The 18,240-nt window shown below is 45.0% G+C and overlaps 1 protein-coding gene across 4 annotated transcripts in view; it reads left to right on the forward strand.

Moving 5' to 3' along the window:
* The window catches only part of LOC146861982 (phospholipid-transporting ATPase ABCA1-like), a 3,104,259-nt gene that overhangs the window by 213,625 nt on the left and 2,872,394 nt on the right, over positions 1 to 18,240 (forward strand). For all 4 annotated transcript variants that reach the window (XM_085641135.1, XM_085641137.1, XM_085641136.1 and 1 more), the window contains exon 3: positions 3,681 to 3,774. In XM_085641135.1, coding sequence (XP_085497261.1) covers positions 3,681 to 3,774 — 94 coding nt within the window. The remainder of the gene's footprint in view (positions 1 to 3,680; positions 3,775 to 18,240) is intronic.

The following is an 18,240-nucleotide window of genomic DNA, read 5'->3' on the forward strand; positions in this document are numbered from 1 at the left end:
AATTACTAATTCAATTTATTCGTCTCGTTCTTACGAGAACTACCTTCTTCATTCTTCTAACATGACTTAAATGTCTCTTAATGCATGACATTACTACAACTAAACATTACACTTACACAAATGCATTTCTTAATAACTGGTGGCCTTTTCTCTTCTCTCGAGGCCTGTTCACATTTCTACTTTTCTATTTCAACGAATATATTTCTATTACTCTTTAAACATTCTTATTTTATATGCGGGTGCTGACTAACAATGAATATGGTGCACCCCTACAAATTTCGCATCAGCAACGCTCTATCACACATATGAAGGCAAAAGACAGTTGGCTTTCCTCTTGATTCACTAATAGCATCGTTATAAGGGCCGTGTCGGTGGGGACATGAATGTGAATAAGTTTGTGATTGCAAACCGTCACTTCTACCAAATGGCATTGAATGCAATTGTATAATTTAAAATGTTAAACTGAAATGCATTAAGTGAAATGCGTAGCAAAGAGCACATTATACAGAACTACAATGTTTCGAATTTTGAAGAGTCTTTGTTACACATGTACTGATCCAAAAAAAGCAGATAGTCCACCAGATCTTCACCTCCCAAAGCCCAGAAAGTCAGCACTGCTCCCGGCGACCCTGCAGGAGGCAGGAACCCTCAGAAATGGAAAACAAATGGTTTTGACATTCTCTTTAAAACCATTTGTCATAGTTTATCTTTAAATCCACTGAAGTGCTACAGGCAGGACATGTGGCTGGCCCATCTCCAGCAACAATGCCGGCCCCTTGCACCAGTGAAACTGGGTATACCCTGCCATCCAACTGGGAAAATGACCGATACCTAGGAGCGCCAGCTCAGTCTTAAATACAGCAAAAGTGCACTACCTAACCCATTTTGCAAACAAGGTAATTGCTCTAAGGGATTAAGGTAAAGGCTGGGAGTTTCAACTGTCAATGTTACAACTGTCGTTGTCTGAGGAACAAACAATCATTCCAATATGTTAGGATCAAAAAATTTAATTTTGCCCACTGTGGCAGATCAGGGTAGAAAATGTTTACTAACTGCCACAATATTTGTCAAAAAACATAAGTGGGAAGTGAGCGGTATTTCCATAGAATGGCTTCCTCTAATATGAGAAATCTACATAACAGGTTTTATTTGTGTACTCAGGCATTTTACTACTACTATGGTTACTGTTTTGTGATCTTGTGCAGTTCTAATGCATGTACTTGTAATCTTGGCTCAAATGAAAATTGTTAGACCTGGCATGCTTGGTATGGTTTCCCCTGACTTTTTGCCTTCTGTCCTCCTGTTTTGCTAACTTCATTTTTGCTGGCTTTAGGATTCTGGGCACTTTACCACTGGTAACCAGTGCTAAAGTAAATAGGCTCTGTACTCAAAATATGGTAACATTGGCTTATCCACAATTGGCATATTTAATTTACTTTTATGCCCCTGGTAGAGTGCACTATATGTGCTTGTAAAGTAAATGCTACTAGGGGGCCTGCTGTAATGATTGTTCCACCCATTCCGTAGCCCTTTAAACATGGGTCATTCCTGCCACTGCAGAGCCTGTGTGTGCAGTTTTAATATGCTATTTTTACATGGCAAGTTAACCTTCTTGTCAGGCCCAAACCATCCTTTTTATTACAAATAAGTCACCCATAAGGTAGGCCTTAGGCAGCCCTATGGGCAGAGTGAAGTGTATTTAAAAGGTAGGACATGAACATTTGAGTTTTACATGTCCTAGTAGTAAAGAACTGCTAAATTAGGTTTTCACTACTGCAAGGCCTATCTCTCCCATAGGTTAACATTGAGATTGCCTTAAAACATCTTTAAGTGTAATTTCCAATTGGTTAAAGATAGAGATTGGTGTTTGGTGTCTCTGGGCTCACAATTCTAAATCACAATTTATGGTGAAGTCGGATTTTAAACTGTAAGCCTAAAAATAGCACTTCTAGAAATGTGGCTTGTTTTTACTTCAACCTTTCTGTGCCTCTGCCTGTCTCTGAATACATGTCTGTGTTGGGTGACAGCTGGCCTTTGTGCATTTTCTCTAGACAATCACACAAAGGGGGCTGGGGTGTGACACTTGCATCCTGGTTCCCCATCACCAGGCTGATGGGCCTTCCTGACGAGATTGGGACGGTGGAGTTGACACTTGCACCTGAATGGGGCTGTGCCTGTCCCCACACAAAAAGCTGCACACCCCCTACCCCTGTAGTGATTCTAGAGCCAGGGTAGGAAAGGCAGGGGCCTTGTGATCTTCAAAGGTATCTTTGAAGTCCCCTCACTTTGATGGCATATTTGGGTATACGTAGTGGATCCCTAATACCACCAAAGCAGAACTTTGCAGAACCAAGGACATTCTGCCTGGAAGAAGAGCTGCTATGCTGCAAGAGGGACTGCCCATTTGCTACCTGCATTGTTGTTTAGGCCTGCTACCTGCTGATTGCTGTGCTGTAGGAACGACTACCACTTTGCTACCTGCTCTGATGTGTTTACCTGCTGGCTGCTGCTTCTTGCCTGGGATTTAGAAGGACTAGACCTGTTCTCTACACCCCTGAACACATGTTTCTCCAATGGCTTGGTGGCTTGCCTCGTGTTCTCTAATGTTACAAAAGTCTTCTTTCAACTCTGCTGGTACTTTGAGACTCTGCCATTTGTAAGTCCTACCCTTTCCTGAAGTGTCCCCTCCAGTCCTGTCCCTTAGAAGTGGGTTCTTCAGCTGTTTCCTGCAACAAACAATGCAGTGACCCCTTTACGCAGATTGGAACTGATGCAGTGCTCTCTGGCACCAACACAGTGCCGCTTAGACAACAACATGGGTCCCAACTGCAAGGTTTGACGACGACGCAACACTTGTCCATAGAAACCGCTGCGAGGGTCAACTTCGATGCATCGACCTGACTGTGTGAATCGGAAACATTTAAAGTTATTGACTTCTAAGCACTGCTTTTAGATGTAATCTTTGAAAATTCAAATTTCGATTTCTGCTTGTTAGATTCTTGTCATTTTGGTCTTCTTTTAATCTGATAAATATTCAATATTTTTCTAGACTGATGTGGAGTCTTTTTGTGGTGTTTTACCCTGTTACTCTAAGTTAAGTGTTGCATAAATACTTTACACATTGTCTCTTATGTTAAGCTTGACTGCTCTCTGCCAAACTAACAGAGGATGAGCACAGGTTATTTAGGTTATGTATCTGACTTACCCTGACTAAGATTGTTTCTCCTGCTTGGACAGGGTTTATACTCGGCCAACCAGAAACCCCAATTTCTAACAAAAATGAATTGCACTTTCTTTTTATGCCAATTTTATTTTTACCTGAGAAAATTTTGATTTAAATCTTTAGTAATAAAGTTTAGAAGCCTGATTTAGAAAGAAGACTTTCAGCATTACTAAATGCTGCCGATTTTATGCAAAGAGATTAGATTTTAAAAAAGCAGACATTGTGAACACGTACGCAGAGGCACATATGTCCTGCTGAGTTCTGAAAAATCTGTCTTTGTGTATGAATAAGTGGGCTATATCTCCTCCAAAGAGAGGTTAGACAGTGATTTGAATATTTGTGTCCCTAGAAATTCCTGTATAAGACTATCTTTCTAAAATGTTTACGTTAGTGGCATTTTATCATTTGAGGTACTCTAATGTGCGCTTTAAATCTATACATAATTTATGTTTTACAGATTCGATTGTTGGTGGAGTTGCTGTGGCCTCTTTTTCTGTTTTTCATTCTTGTCTGGGTCCGATCAACAAATCTACCGGTCAATCAAGAACAATGTAAGTTGATTAAAGTTCCTTAAAACCTTTTCCATTGTTTGCAGAAAAAGAGTTAAGATATAGTTGTGTATACATGCAATAATTGTAATTTCCAATAACATGTTGTGTAGATTCTATAAAACCTATACAGGATCTGCGTGTTCGGACAGCATACACTGTAGGATTGGTGTCGGACTGATTCTGAACACCCCCAACGAGTATGTTGGCCTTCTGTATCTGCTAGCTCACAGTGCCACTAGAATCTTCTCTTACCAAGGAGAGAATAGTTCTTGGCAACCATCGAACATGACAACCCTGATCCCTCAGTACCGTGGATACAATACCACTTTTTGCTCAGTCACTCGTGCTTACTTAGTCTGTCTTAGAGAGATACACAGAAAAAACAGGCTGGACGTTTTCTTTAAGTATTTATTGAACAGTTGTGATTCTGGTGTAAAATAGATGAATTACAACAACCGTTAGATAGTAAAAGATATAAATGATTAGCTGTACTATGAAAGTAAACGGATGGTATAGCTCTACCATATTGCAGTAATCATGAATTCATACGAGTATATAAATTACATGACGGTAAAAAGATGCGTACTCCTACGATGCCTCCCTAACTAAATGTGTACCTAGCATGTGTGTAGGTGTTAAGCCAAGAATCCCTGTAGGATAAAGTCAACCCCATTACATGAAGTGAGAGAGTGCGGGAGACCGTCCAGGTCTCGAATTGGACACCCCACGAGGGATGTTTTAGACCACTGCAAGCTGTATGGTCTGCATGCAGGAACCTCAGCGTCTCTGGTCAGTGTGTCGGCCGGAAATCCCTGGTCTCCTCTGTCTGTCTTGGCAAGAAGTGATGTACATATACCCATAGGTCTCCCCAGGGGTCATACCTCGCTGTATTATTGTGTCGGCCTGAGGATGACGTCGGGCATGAACTTTATACTTAGATATTATACAGGAGATGGTAGTCCCGCTGTGCTTCCAGGAATCCTCATGCTGAATGCAGTGTTGTATCTAAATAATAGGTCAATCCCTGTAAACCATTATAAGTGTAATGTAGGGAAGAATATAGGTGAAGGGTAACAAAGTTACCTGGGCCTATATTATGGCACCTATATGGAATATAACAAACATATTCAGTTAAAAGAAAGAGAAAAGAATGAATAATAAAGTAAATCAGCAGCTGCTGATCAACAGCAGTATAGTCATTCCTAAACAATGTTGCCCACATTGTGATAGTGAATATCTAAAAATAATAATCTGGGACAATTAAATACAAAATGTCTGATGAAGGAAAACAGGTTCTTGATAAAAATGTAAAAACGTGTTAGTCATGGTTGCCTTCAACTAAAACTGCAAACTAAATTCTAACTGGCATCCACCTATACACCCATATTTCTTTAAAACTCACCAATACACTCACATAATATTTTCTGTTACCTTCACATACATTAATATATCTTATTTAGACTGAAATTCACAGTAGTTGCACATAATTAGCACTGTGTTTAGAAAACAAAAGTTGCTTTCCCTTGAAATATTATAGAGTTCTGCTGTATTGAAAACTTTATGAAGTGAATATCTTTCTTCAGAATATATTTTGGACATATATAAATTTAAAGATTTGATTGTTTTGGTTTTCTCTTTACCAAGACAAGCCCGTTCACTGGTTTAATGTCCGCGCACTGCTCCCCCACCAAACTGTATCTAAAGCCTAAATCAAAGAAATTTAAGTTTAACCTTTGAAGTTGGGTTTAACTTACGTTATGATGGAATGCATGAGGATAGTTGGGCATAACTATTAATACTGTATTTAAAAAATACATTTTTTGTTATATGAGTCATTTCCAGTTTCCAGGATTTCGCTCTCGCTTTTCTTATTTTAAACACCCCAGAATGGGGATATATTCAAGCCAATTTCTGCCCAAGGACCCATGTAACATTTTTAATAATTCCAAGAAATATATCCAGTGTAGAGAACACTTGACCTGCTGGGGAGTTAAGCATTCATCCTTAGTTACCCTTTAAAAGTCCGGTATAGTTGAACATGATGGTCCCCACTGCAAAAATGTGTAATGAGACCTGCAAAACACCTATATCTCATAGATTTAGACTTAATAGTGGCCCACTAAATTGTGGGGGCATCTTGAACCCCAGGGGCCTGTGTTACACCTATGTTTCTTAATGACCCAATGTCAAACTATTCATAGTTGCCTATATATTAGTTACATTCAAAAGTTTATTGGGTAACTAGTGAATAACTGTACACTTCTCCTCCCCTTCAGCGAAAAGAGTGTCACAAATATAATTCAAGGGCAAAAATAATTCCAGTTGGGTGCAGAACACCCAAGAGATCTCATTTCCCAATTAGCCTTCTAGTTGGAGCTAAAACATTCCAAAACCTCATATACATGTGTTGGACTTGGCCCTTTTTGCAGGGTCATCCCTGAACTTTTTGCCTTCCTCCTATATTTTTTCTGACCTGTTCATGGCTGTGTTATGACTCTAGGCACTTTACCAATGCTGATCAGTGTTAAAGGGCATATGCTCTCCCTATTGTAAATTGATGTATGTATTAGTGATTCCATGATTGGTTGGTTTGGTTTACCTGTCAGACACTAGTACAGTGCACCAGGAGTGCCCAGGGCTTGTAAATCCAAATACTGCTGGTGGGCTTGCGGCACTGGTTGTGCCACCCACAGAAGCAGCCTGTAAAAGTGTGTCTAAGGCCTGCCATTGCAGAGCCTGCATTCAGTCTGGTACTGTCATGCTGACTGGGCAAGTGCACCCACTTGCCAGTCCCTAAACCTTCCCTTTTCTTCATATCAGACACCCCTATGGTAGGCCCAAGGGCAGGGTGCATTGTATTAGTATAAGGTAGGACATGCCCTGGTGTGTGTGGCATGTTCTAATAGTGAATTACAGCCATTTTTGTTTTTCACTATTGCAAGGCTACCTGTTCTCCATAGGCCAGAATGGGCAGTTTGATTATTACATCTTATAATCTTAACTGACTCAGGGAACATGGTAGAAATTTGAATGTAGTATGCCTGAATGATAAAATACCTGCCTCTGCTAGGCTGTGTATTCCTTGTCTGGAGATTGAGTGACAGGGCTGGGGAATTCAAGGAGACAGGGTGAGGCAGCCCAGTGGTAAATAGAGAGATCTGCATCTAGATGGGAGGGAGGAGTTGCACCTGGGATCTGAATAGGGCTGTGCCTTGAATCAGAAGTTGGTCGCACTCTGCTCGTCACACCAGCAAGTTGCCCCAAGGAACTGTGGTCAATGTAGTGGCGACGGCGAGTACGCCTATGCCACGGTGTATGTAGAAAAGTATGTGTTGCATTAGCCATCCCTGGACACGTGTTTCGAGGTAGTTGCCTCTCGTCAGCAGGGAGCAGGTCAGTGTAAAGGGGTGCCGCGTGGACTGCCAAAATGTAATTAAAACAGGTAGAGTACCTCTCATGGCGCGCAGGTGCAGGTCCAAGGCTCGTCAGCCCGTTGGCTCAAGGGAGCCATAATAAATGAATCAGAAGTTGGTCGCACTCTGCTCGTCACACCAGCAAGTTGCCCCAAGGAACTGTGGTCAATGTAGTGGCGACGGCGAGTACGCCTATGCCACGGTGTTTGTAGAAAAGTATGTGTTGCATTAGCCATCCCTGGACACGTGTTTCGAGGTAGTTGCCTCTCGTCAGCAGGGAGCAGGTCAGTGTAAAGGGGTGCCGCGTGGACTGCCAAAATGTAATTAAAACAGGTAGAGTGCCTTCCCTCCACAATGCTGGCTCCACCTCCTATGGTGCGTCTGATGTCTCTGCCCTGCACTCTGAAAGGAAAGAAGGAGTCATGTAAACAAAGTGCTCCAGGACTGACTAGAACTGGTTTGGACTACGCAAAGGCCTCTCTGCCTTCAGAGAACAAAGTAAAACTTAGTATAAATATTGGGACCCCAACCCAAGAACTTTAGATCACTTTGGGAAACAAGAAGAAACCTTTGCTGAGGAGTGGAACCAGAAGAAACTGAGGAGAGACTATCCCTAAGCTGAAGTGCTGCTTGGGGGATTGGCCTGCAGTGGTTGCCTGACTGCCAAAGAAAGAGAAAGGACTTTGTGTGCCGTTTCATTCAACTTGTGTAAGGGTCTCCAAGGGCTTGGAAAAGAGCTTGCCTCCTGCTGAAGTCTCAGGGACAACAGGCTTCAACCCCCAGCTCCCCAGAGTTCTTTGGAAGTGCCTTCTGCTGTTTTGGGCCTTCTGAAGGACCGCGTGTCGCAAGGGGCTCGAAGCGCGACTCACGGAGAAGAAGCATGTCGCCATCGCATCTCTGAACAAGGGTGTCACCGCTGTAGCTGTCGCATTGCACCGCATCACGAGAAGCGTCTTGCAACACCAAAGAAGCGTGTCGCCGTCGTAGCCGCTACCATCGCATCTCTGAACAAGGGTGTCGCCGCTGGAGCTGTTGCATTACACTGCATTACGAGAAGAGTCTCGCAACAACGAAGAAGCGTGTCGACGTCGCAGCTGCTGCCGTTCCATTTCTGAACAAGGATGTCGCCGCTGTAGCTGTCGATTTGCACCGCATCAAGAAAAGCGCCTCGCATCCACGGAGAAGCGTGCCACCATCGGAGCTGCTGCTGTTGCCCTTCTGAACAAAGGTGTCGCCGCTGTAACTGTCGCATCGAGCGGAAGCGTCTCGCATCACTGGAGAAGAGTGTTGCCGCCAAAGCCGCTGTCGTCACATCACTGGACAAGGGTGTCGCCGCTGCAGCTGACACATCGAGCCGAGATCTCTCGCAACATCGGAGAAGCGTGCCGCATCAGGAAGATCTTCATGTCTTTATTTCTTTACACCAAACTTTCATCACATCACCATCGTTGCAACACTTTCGTTGCCCTGCGTGTCGCATCTAAAGGTACATTGAACTAAAAGTGTCGCATTTAAGAACTAAAGAGAACTAAGCTAAAACTACCCTTTTAAGTAACAGTATTGTGGATTTTTGTCGTTTATGGTCTTGTGGTAAATCTATATAAACAATACTTATTTTTTTATATAAAACTTGTGTGGTGTCCATCTGTAGTGTTGTCACTTGATTACTGTATGTGTTCACAAATGCTTTACACACTGCCTCTGAGATTAGCCTGTCTGATCATGCCAAGCTACCAAGGGGGTGAGCAGTGTTTGTTTTAGGAGTGTACCCCCTTACCCTGACTAGAGGCAAGGGTTCCTATTTGTCATGAGTGCATACCTGTGCCAACTAGAGACCCCCAAATCTAACAACATGTTTACACACTACTAAGTTTACCAAAACTACGGGGCCAAATGTGTCCATTAAATCTTCAGGTCTTCAGGTTCTTAAAAAATTCACAAATTCAATGTTGCATTGAATTTTTTTTTCTTCACTATGAACCTGCAGCCAACATGTGTTTTATTTATTGGGTTTTCAAAAAATATATCTAAAACACAATATACAAAGCAACCGTGATGACCAAGCCAACAACTGTAGGGCTCCAAAGATTGCTGGATGTCTTAGACATGCACTGCCGGGCAAACAAGATGAAAATTAATTACAAAAAAAATAATATTGTTATCTTCGGTCGGAAGAGGAAACACAACATTATTGGCATCTTATCAATCAACGCCTGACGGGGGCGTGGCTAGTGCTGAAGATGGCGGACACGATCTGGTGAGGTTCCAGGGCCTGGGGGGAATAATCCTGTAAAATCGCCGGATAGAGGGCTGCTTTTGCCGTCTGGAGCACAGCGACATTTCCGTTGTGGGCCAGTGAAGTGATCCTTCTGGTTTGGCCGACCGGAACAACGACGCTGTTGGAACTCTGCTTTTGACCGGAGCCGTGGATGCCGCGGTCTACCTGCTGCGAAGCACCGGAGCTGTTGTGCCACAATTCCTGCCTGCTCCTGACAGCCCAGGTCCCTGTGACTAGCACCGATCAGCCCAGCTGATTCTACCTGGGTGTAGAACGTGCCGGCATTGAAGACCCTGCGGGGCGGAGGACGTACGCGGCTGGGCTTCGTCTGAGGAGCTGGTCGGCCCGCTGTGACGTAAACTACAGGCCATCGGTGAGTGCGGGCACCTTGCGCTGTTTACTGGGCCGTGCCAGTATTTCCCCCCCGTGCTACTGGAATGCGGAGTGAGAAGTGTGGGACAGACTTCACCTCCCACGGATATTACCCCTGGCCCGGTGCGGGGGGCGGTGGGGCCACTGATAAGCGCCTGCACCGCCTATCTGCTCTTCCCCCTGCCCGCTGCGGTGGCGGCACTGGACCCTACGGGCACCGTGGGTGGCGTTTGTGCGGCCTCCCAGCCCTGAGACAACCAATGGTGTTGCACTTCGAATCCGGTCCACCCCCGGGGACACGATCTCCCTGTGGCTGATGTCGACCTCTGCAGCTGGCCCCTCCTGAGAACTTGTGCCGCTGCAGTGACGATGCGGTGAAGCGGAGTGCAGAGTGTGGGCCACAGAGAGTAATGACCAGCATACCGTACTGCAATCCTTGGAACCCTGGTATGTGAGGACATTCTGCGCCAACTACTGTTTTCCCTAGAAGCAGCTGTGTTAAGAGGCAAGAGATGCGAGGCAATCTTGCTTTTTCAGGAAGTGTTTGCTACCTGGCCTGAGATGGGAATAGGATCGCTTGCATCATAGTGCATCTTACACTGCGATATGAGACTGTGAGCTGCAGTGGCGTGGGTGTGTGGTGACAGAGACTGGGACTGCGAGTCTTCTGGGATCCGCCTGTCTGGCTGCATTCCCACTGAAGAAGTTACTCTGAAGGATGATACTGCTGTGCTTGCAATGCGCTGTGTGGTGCCTCCTCTGTCGCCGCTATACTAGTACAGGAAACACCCAATAGACGATTGTGGGCATCATGGGAAGACTTAAAGAAAAGACTCTGGACAATCACCTTGGTACAGGTGGCCCCACAGGGCGCACCCGAAACTACCACCAGACCCTTATCGCCCGGCGCCTCCTCCCCAGAGTCCGTCGGGACTTCCCCTGATAAACTTGACCTAATCCTACAAGTCAGAGACTGCCGCAAAGTGATAGAGCAGCAAATTGGAACCCTTAGTACTGGCTTTACCCTCCTCCGAGCGGACCATGGAAAGCTTGCCGATGGAGTCAATTCACACGAGAAAGCCCTGACTAGTGTGGAACCTCAAATCACAGATCATACAACACATATACAACAACTACAACAGCAAGTCAATGGACTACAGGACAGGATCGAGGATGCGGAGGGCAGATATCGCCGTAATAACATACACGTCATAGGACTTCCAGAGCGCAGAGAAGGGCCCAAGGCTGCTGACTTTATGGAAACCTGGTTCCGGGAATACAGGGCCCAGGAGGACTTATCACTATATTTCTACGTGGAAAGAGCACACTGGATCCCAACTGGAGTGCCAAGGGCCGGGGCACCTCTGCGACCCCTGATTGTTAAAATACTGAACTATAGAGACCACGATGTGCAATTACAAGAAGTGAGAGAACGAACGTAGATTCAATTCGAGAACCATCGGATCTCGCTTTATCCTGATTACACAGTAATGGTGCAGCGCCAACGCTCTTCCTTTCAAGCAGTCAAGAAAAAACTGCTTGCTGTCCAGCTCAAATATGTGCTGCTTTTCCCGGTCCGTTAAAAAATTATTCATAACCAGAAAACTTACTTTTTTGACAGCCCAAACGATGTGGAGGAATGGCTGGAAGTGATGAACCTTGAATCAAGCCAGGGTGGGTTGACTCTGGACGCAGCAGTCCCACAAGCACTCAGAGACATGGCTCCCGTCGTGATTCCGTGGGTATGCACAAAGCCACTGTCGCTGGTCCGACCCACCACCAGAAGATGAACAGCAGAACAGAGGCTCTTGCCGCGGCTGGCTCCTTCCGTGATGATAACCCTAAGATCGCAACTGATTCAGAGGAAAGCACCATCCAGTCATACTCCGACCATAGTATCACCCTGTTTCCCTCGGTGACACCTCAGACCGCTGGTGATTCGGTGGATAACTAATGTGACTTGCCCAATCACTCTGTTCCATCACTGCAACAGGGACATTTACGTACTATGGCAGGATTGCCAGGCCCACATGTATCCTTTTACTTTTCTTTATTTCACATGCTTTAATCAGTACTTGTTATGAAATGCTGTGGAATCACTTATTTACATATTGCTATCTAGCACCCACACTGCCTGATATTATCTTCCTGTTCAGGTTTGGGGGATTTGTCACTCTCCTGCTAGTACACAGCGTATATGCCTAAGGCGATTGGTCATGTCAAGCAGAATGTTACACCATTCACACTGGGAATATTCCTTTTATTCACGAGTCCACCAACTTCACACTAGGATTGATGGGTTCCTGTGGTCCCGTGCCATCGCTACCCAAATACGCCAGTCCACATACTTAGCCAAGACCTTTTCTGACCACAACACTTTAGAGATTACGCTTACATGGGGCAGGGTCCCCACCCCAGGTTCCACTTGGAAACTATGGCCCCAACTACTGGAGGATGCCCCCTTTTGCACTAGTTTATCTACAAGTATCACAAATTACTTCTTGGAAAACTGGAATACAGCCTCCTCCAATCTAATTGACTGGGGCGCCCTCTAGGTGGTGGTGAGGGGTGCTGCCATTGGGTCAACAGTGGGGGCTAGGCAAGAGATACATAGCAGCCTCACCCGTATAGAAAACCTAATAACCGAACTGGAGCAAGCGGCAGTGACTGATTTAGGCAAACAGACCTCCCTACGGGATGCTCGCATTCAACATGCCGAGATCCTTGAAACTCTCTGGGTCATTGACTACAGGCATTTACACAACTAAAGCATACTGAGGCTGATAAAACTGGAACATTGCTGTCCCGGATACTGCGGGACAGCCCAGAACCCCTCGTCATCACCCGGATTAATACTCATAACGAGGGCATGGTCCACGCGCCACTTGAGACAAACCCTTCTGTACTTATCTCAGTAACCTATATACCAAACCTGCACACATTGATGACACTCTCATAGATGAGTTCCAAAACGGCTTAACATTCCCCTGTCTTACAGTAGATATACAAAAGGCTCTCCCAGGACCCATCACCAAGCACGAAATACGGACTGCGGTCAAAGGTCTAAACCGTAACAAGGCCCCTGGCCTTGATGACCTTCCTATAGAATTTTTTCAAACTTACTCAGACGCCCTTGTTCCTAAGTTAGAGGAACTATACAAGACAGCCTTGGATTCTGGTCACTTACCACACTCCACCATGCAAGCACTATGTCGTTTCACTCCGCAAACCGGGACATGACGACACTGACTTATCTAGTTATCGGCACTTGTCTCTCTTGGCGACCGAATACAAGATCCTAAGCAAGGCTCTAGCTAATTGACTCCTGTCATATCTAACTACCCTTATTCACAGGGACCAATGCGTGTCTCTCCCTACATGCAGCACTTCCCTAAGTATTAGATGATTACATCATATCATGGTGGCTACCCCAACGGAATATAGCAATGCTGGATGTATAACGTTGGATTTTCGCCAAGCCTTTGATTCCATAACATGGGGATACATTTTCGCGGCTCTGCGATGCTTTGGTCTCCCTCCAGACTATCTTAAATGGGTACGTTTACTGTACACTAATCCCACCGCAAGAGCACACACCAGAAGTCATATTTCATGTGAATACACTATACACAGGAGCACACGACAGGGTTGTACCCTTTCCCCCCTGATATTTGTCCTTGCATTGGAACCGTTAGCGATAGCACTGAGGCAATCTGCCGATCGCCTATGGCTACCGATCGATGGCACTGCCCACTTAATATCAATTCATGCCGAAGACATCATCATAAACCTACGAGACCTGGCAGCCCAGGCGGAGCCTCTTTCCAACATTTTTTCCACCTTTCAATGTATCTCTGATCTTGCTATTAACGAAGGGAAATCAAACGCCTTCTATCTCCGGGACGGACCCCACCCAAACATGCTCCAATTAGGTAATTATAACCTGCCGGTAGCACATCATACATTCAAATATTGAGGAATCCAAGTATACAGAACACAGGCTGACCAACTTGATGGTAATCTATCAAGGCAAAACCAAAGGGGATGATGGACGGAGTGTTGAACATTGTCACAGTCAACTGATCTGGGTTTCATCCATCATCATTCTTTAGCTCACTCCGCCACCCCAGTTCAGACATGGCCATATATGCAAATCAGTCTGACCCTGTGCCTAATGGGAACAGTCCAGCCCGAACTGCCAAGCCATATCTTCCCTGGACCAGAAACAAGCATCCCGGGACCGGTTTCGGGTTAATAACCCTCATCAGCCAGGCTATCTTGAATCCAGTGGCAAAGTGAGCAAGGGACCCACATCTGGGCATACCCTGCCAATTTAGGGCGAACAAAGCAAAACCAAAGGGGATGATGGACGGAGTGTTGAACATTGCAAACACTCACCCCCAGTCAACTGATCGGGGTTTAATCCGTCATCATTCTTGAGCTCACTCCGTCACCCCAGTTCAGACATGGCCATATGCAAATCAGTCTGACCCTCTGCCTCATGGGAACAGTCCAGCCCAAACTGCCAAGCCATGTCTTCCCTGGACCGGAAACAATCATCCTGGGACAGGTTTCAGGCTCATAACCCTCATCAGCCAGGCTATCTTGTATCCAGTGGCAAAGTGAACAAGGGACCCACGTCTGGGCATACCCTACCAACTTAGGGCGAACAAAGCAAAACCAAAGGGGATGATGGACGGAGTGTTGAACATTGCAAGCACTCACCCCCAGTCAACTCCATGCCACTGGAATCAAGCTATCTTGGCTGAAGAGGGGTGAAACCCCAAAACCGGTCCTAGGATGCTTGTTTCCAGTCCAGGCAGGACCTGGCTTGGCAGTTTGGGCTGGACTGTTCCCATGAGGCACAGGGTCAAGACTGATTTGCATGTGGCTGGGTCCAAACTGGAATGGCATGGTGAGCAAACAAAAACAAAAAACAATGGATTTAGGCCCAGATCTCCTTACTGGGGTGAATGTATGACATTGTTCTGCATTCAGTCCATCAACTGTTGTTTTTGTATTTGTCACGCCGAGTGGGATGGGTATACCCAGACGTGGGCCCGTGCTCTCCATGCCACTGACATCAAGCTATCCTGGCTGAAGAGGAATAAAACCCCAAAACCGGTCCTAGGATGCTTGTTTCCAGTCCAGGGAGGACCTGGCTTGGCAGTTCGGGCTGGACTGTTCCCATGAGGCACAGGGTCAAGACTGATTTGCATATGGCTGGGTCCAAACTGGAATGGCATGGTGAGCAAAAAAACGATGGATTTAGGCCCAGATCTCTGTACTGGAGTGAATGTATGACATTGTTCTGCATTCTGTCAGCAACTGTTGTTTTTGCAGCGGTTATCAATCAAGGCAATCACTGCAACACGCTCAAGCGTATCTTTTTGGACATCCCTGCCATTGTCAGTGATTGGGCGGATGGTGGGGCTCCCCGTCTCTTATATGTTTTTGTGAATCTACCTCTAGTGGTTCCTCTGTCCACCTTTCGTACTCTCGACACAATCCTATTAGAGCTCATTTGGGGGACAGCCCGACGCAGAGTGAGCCTCAAGAAATTGCAGTTGGAACCTCACAAGAGTGGATTGCCGATCCCCGACTTTAGGGCCTACTATTATGCCTGCCAACTTCAATGGTTGTCTTATTGGACAGCAGGCAGGAAAATGCAGGAAATACGTTATGAAACCTGAGACTTAGAATGTGGAATCCTACATTCTCTATTGCTACCAAAAGTAAAAATCCCCCCTGCTGTGCCTCATTACTTAAGACGGCATTCCACTGCTGGAAGAAGGCTTTACTTTACACCTCGGGTGAGATTCCATACTCCGGTAATATCCCACTATTGGGAATACCAATCACCGGTGGCAGACTCACAAAGGTTCGACTACATGACTGGGCGGACGCCGGCATGGAGGTGGTTGGATCGCTATTTGGTGATGGAACCCTCCTTGATCACGACACCTTTGTACAGACTACGGGCGTACCAGATCGCCTTTACTTAACACATGTAGCAGTTTCTCAAAAATTAGGAAGACATGAGCACCTCAAGGCACTGAACCTCCGCAACATGAACTGATACGATCACTTTATTATATGGGGAGGGCAGCCATCTTATCAAATGATTATACATTGGTATTCGAATACAAGCGTCCATCTCACTCACTGACCTTAGAACAAAATGCTCAGAGGCCACTGACGCGGAAATAACCGGTAAGGCCTGGGTGAGCATTCTAGAACACCTCGAATGGCAAATTTAAATTTATACAAACTATGGTGTTACACAGATCCTATTTAACCCCAAAGAGAATACATCAAATGTTCCCAGAAGCCTAACACTGCTGCCCACGGTGCAAGTCGGAAGAGGCGGGCTTTATCCACATGCTATGGGCTTGCCCTCGCCTTCACGACTAATGGGAGGGAGCCCGGAATGCAGTTGGGGAGATCACACATTTGTCAATCCGGGACAATATTCTGGAGTGTCTACTCGGTCTCCGCAGGCGCGTGAGCACTTTGAAGGTCCAGCTGCGCTTCCTGGACCTTGCCCTTATACTGGCCATAAGAGCGATTACTATGAGATGGAAATCCCCTAGATGCCCTCCACTACCCGCGTGGCAGGAAGAGGGGATACGATGGTGCAGTGCCGAAAGCACAGCAATTAGGCGGGTGAGGTGCGCGGATTACGAAAACATCCCAATTCTATGGAGTGGGATCTCATGCTAGAAGGTTTTACAACTGTAGATCTTCTCCCTACACAAATCACTCCTACCCCGTAATATAACCAGTTCTATGTGGTACATGATCCACAGGGATATTACAGGTCCGATTCCCATTTCCTCTGCACACTTGCAGTAACTTATAGAAAGTGGTATATACACGAATGCACCAGGTTAAGTGCTTCACATGCAGCGGCAGGACAGGAGGGAGGGTGGTGGGTGGAGGGGTTATACGTTACTGGGGTTGTTGAGAACTACACTGTACAATTACTCCGCGAGATATTATTGCATCTTGTATGCATGTACTTATTGTTTCATAGTCACAAAGATTGTCTTATGTTTCCTTGGCATATGCAGACAGAGCATTTAGTCTGTACAAAGGTGATATTTGTATACGATCGGGAAAAGTAAATACCATGTTATACTTGCTATGACACATTGAATCTACATTGTGGCGCTCAATAAAGTTTGTTAAAAAAGTAAAAAATAAAAAATATAAAAAACAATCAACGCCTGACTTTTAAAATACTCACTGTGTGCAGTTTTCTGAACTCTATTTAAATTACCGTGTAATAGTTCGCCAGCTCACATCAGGATGGAATTTACATTAAGGGACCAACTGATTACACAGAAGGCCTGTATAAAAATATACCTGTACTATACGCGGATAACATTGCAAGGGTCGATGAAAAATCTTATCGGCTCGAAGTTTCAAGTCCCAACATCGCACGCCATTCAAATGTTTGGACACATGCCCTCTTTTAAGCAATGGAGCAAACAGGCCCTGCAGAGCTGTGGAACTTAACACTACCGCACCAACAGTTCAAAACAGCTCTGAGCAGAAAAGTAAAAATTAAATCCTTTGAATCTGATTACAGTGCATTTGCCAAAAGAGAACACGCTCACCTGGTCCTCATCGATTATGATAGAAAAGGTCCCTAATAATATATCAATGAACCATTTTCACACTATTACAAAACAAAATACATGCAGCTCCGAATGGGTTCCTTTTCATCACTAGACTTATCTCCTCCATTGACAGAGAAAATCGAGTCTAAAACATGCCAATTATGTGGACAATTTCAGGAATCAATAAACCACCTGCCCTGCATATTCCCCTTCGAGATAGCAGAATAATTCTTTGGGACCTGTGGACTAATGACATGTTATGGATATTACCATCTGCCGTCAGCCACTTATTGAATAAAGCGCAGACTCAAGTGATTACCAAACGTATACAATTTCTGGATATTACAGACAAACAACTAAGAAATAATCCAGAATCACAATAAGAAGTAGCGCCTTAACCTAACCGTAGTACTGAAGATAACTCCTACATAGGCGAGAAACATGTGAGATATATCCTATTTCTACTCAGAGTAATAATTTTTATTAATGCATTGCCGACAGAAATAGCAAGCTTTAACATGTTTCAATGTTGAAGATTCTTACTACTTGTATTTTAATATCACACAGCCATAATTTTAACCAATGACTACTTTATTAAGTCATAAGCTGCTTATCAAAATGTATTTTAAATTATTAACAGTACCACCATTGATTAAACCTGTATGAAGATGTCTGGTTTTCCTGACTAATTGTCTATATCGCTGTAAAAAACGGTGTACCAATCATTATTTTAATTCTACTTGGCACTCACGCACTTTGATAGACATGACTGTCTAAA

This window comes from Triturus cristatus, chromosome 2_2 (genome assembly GCF_964204655.1).
Source record: "Triturus cristatus chromosome 2_2, aTriCri1.1, whole genome shotgun sequence".
In the NCBI taxonomy this organism is placed as follows: domain Eukaryota; kingdom Metazoa; phylum Chordata; class Amphibia; order Caudata; family Salamandridae; genus Triturus; species Triturus cristatus.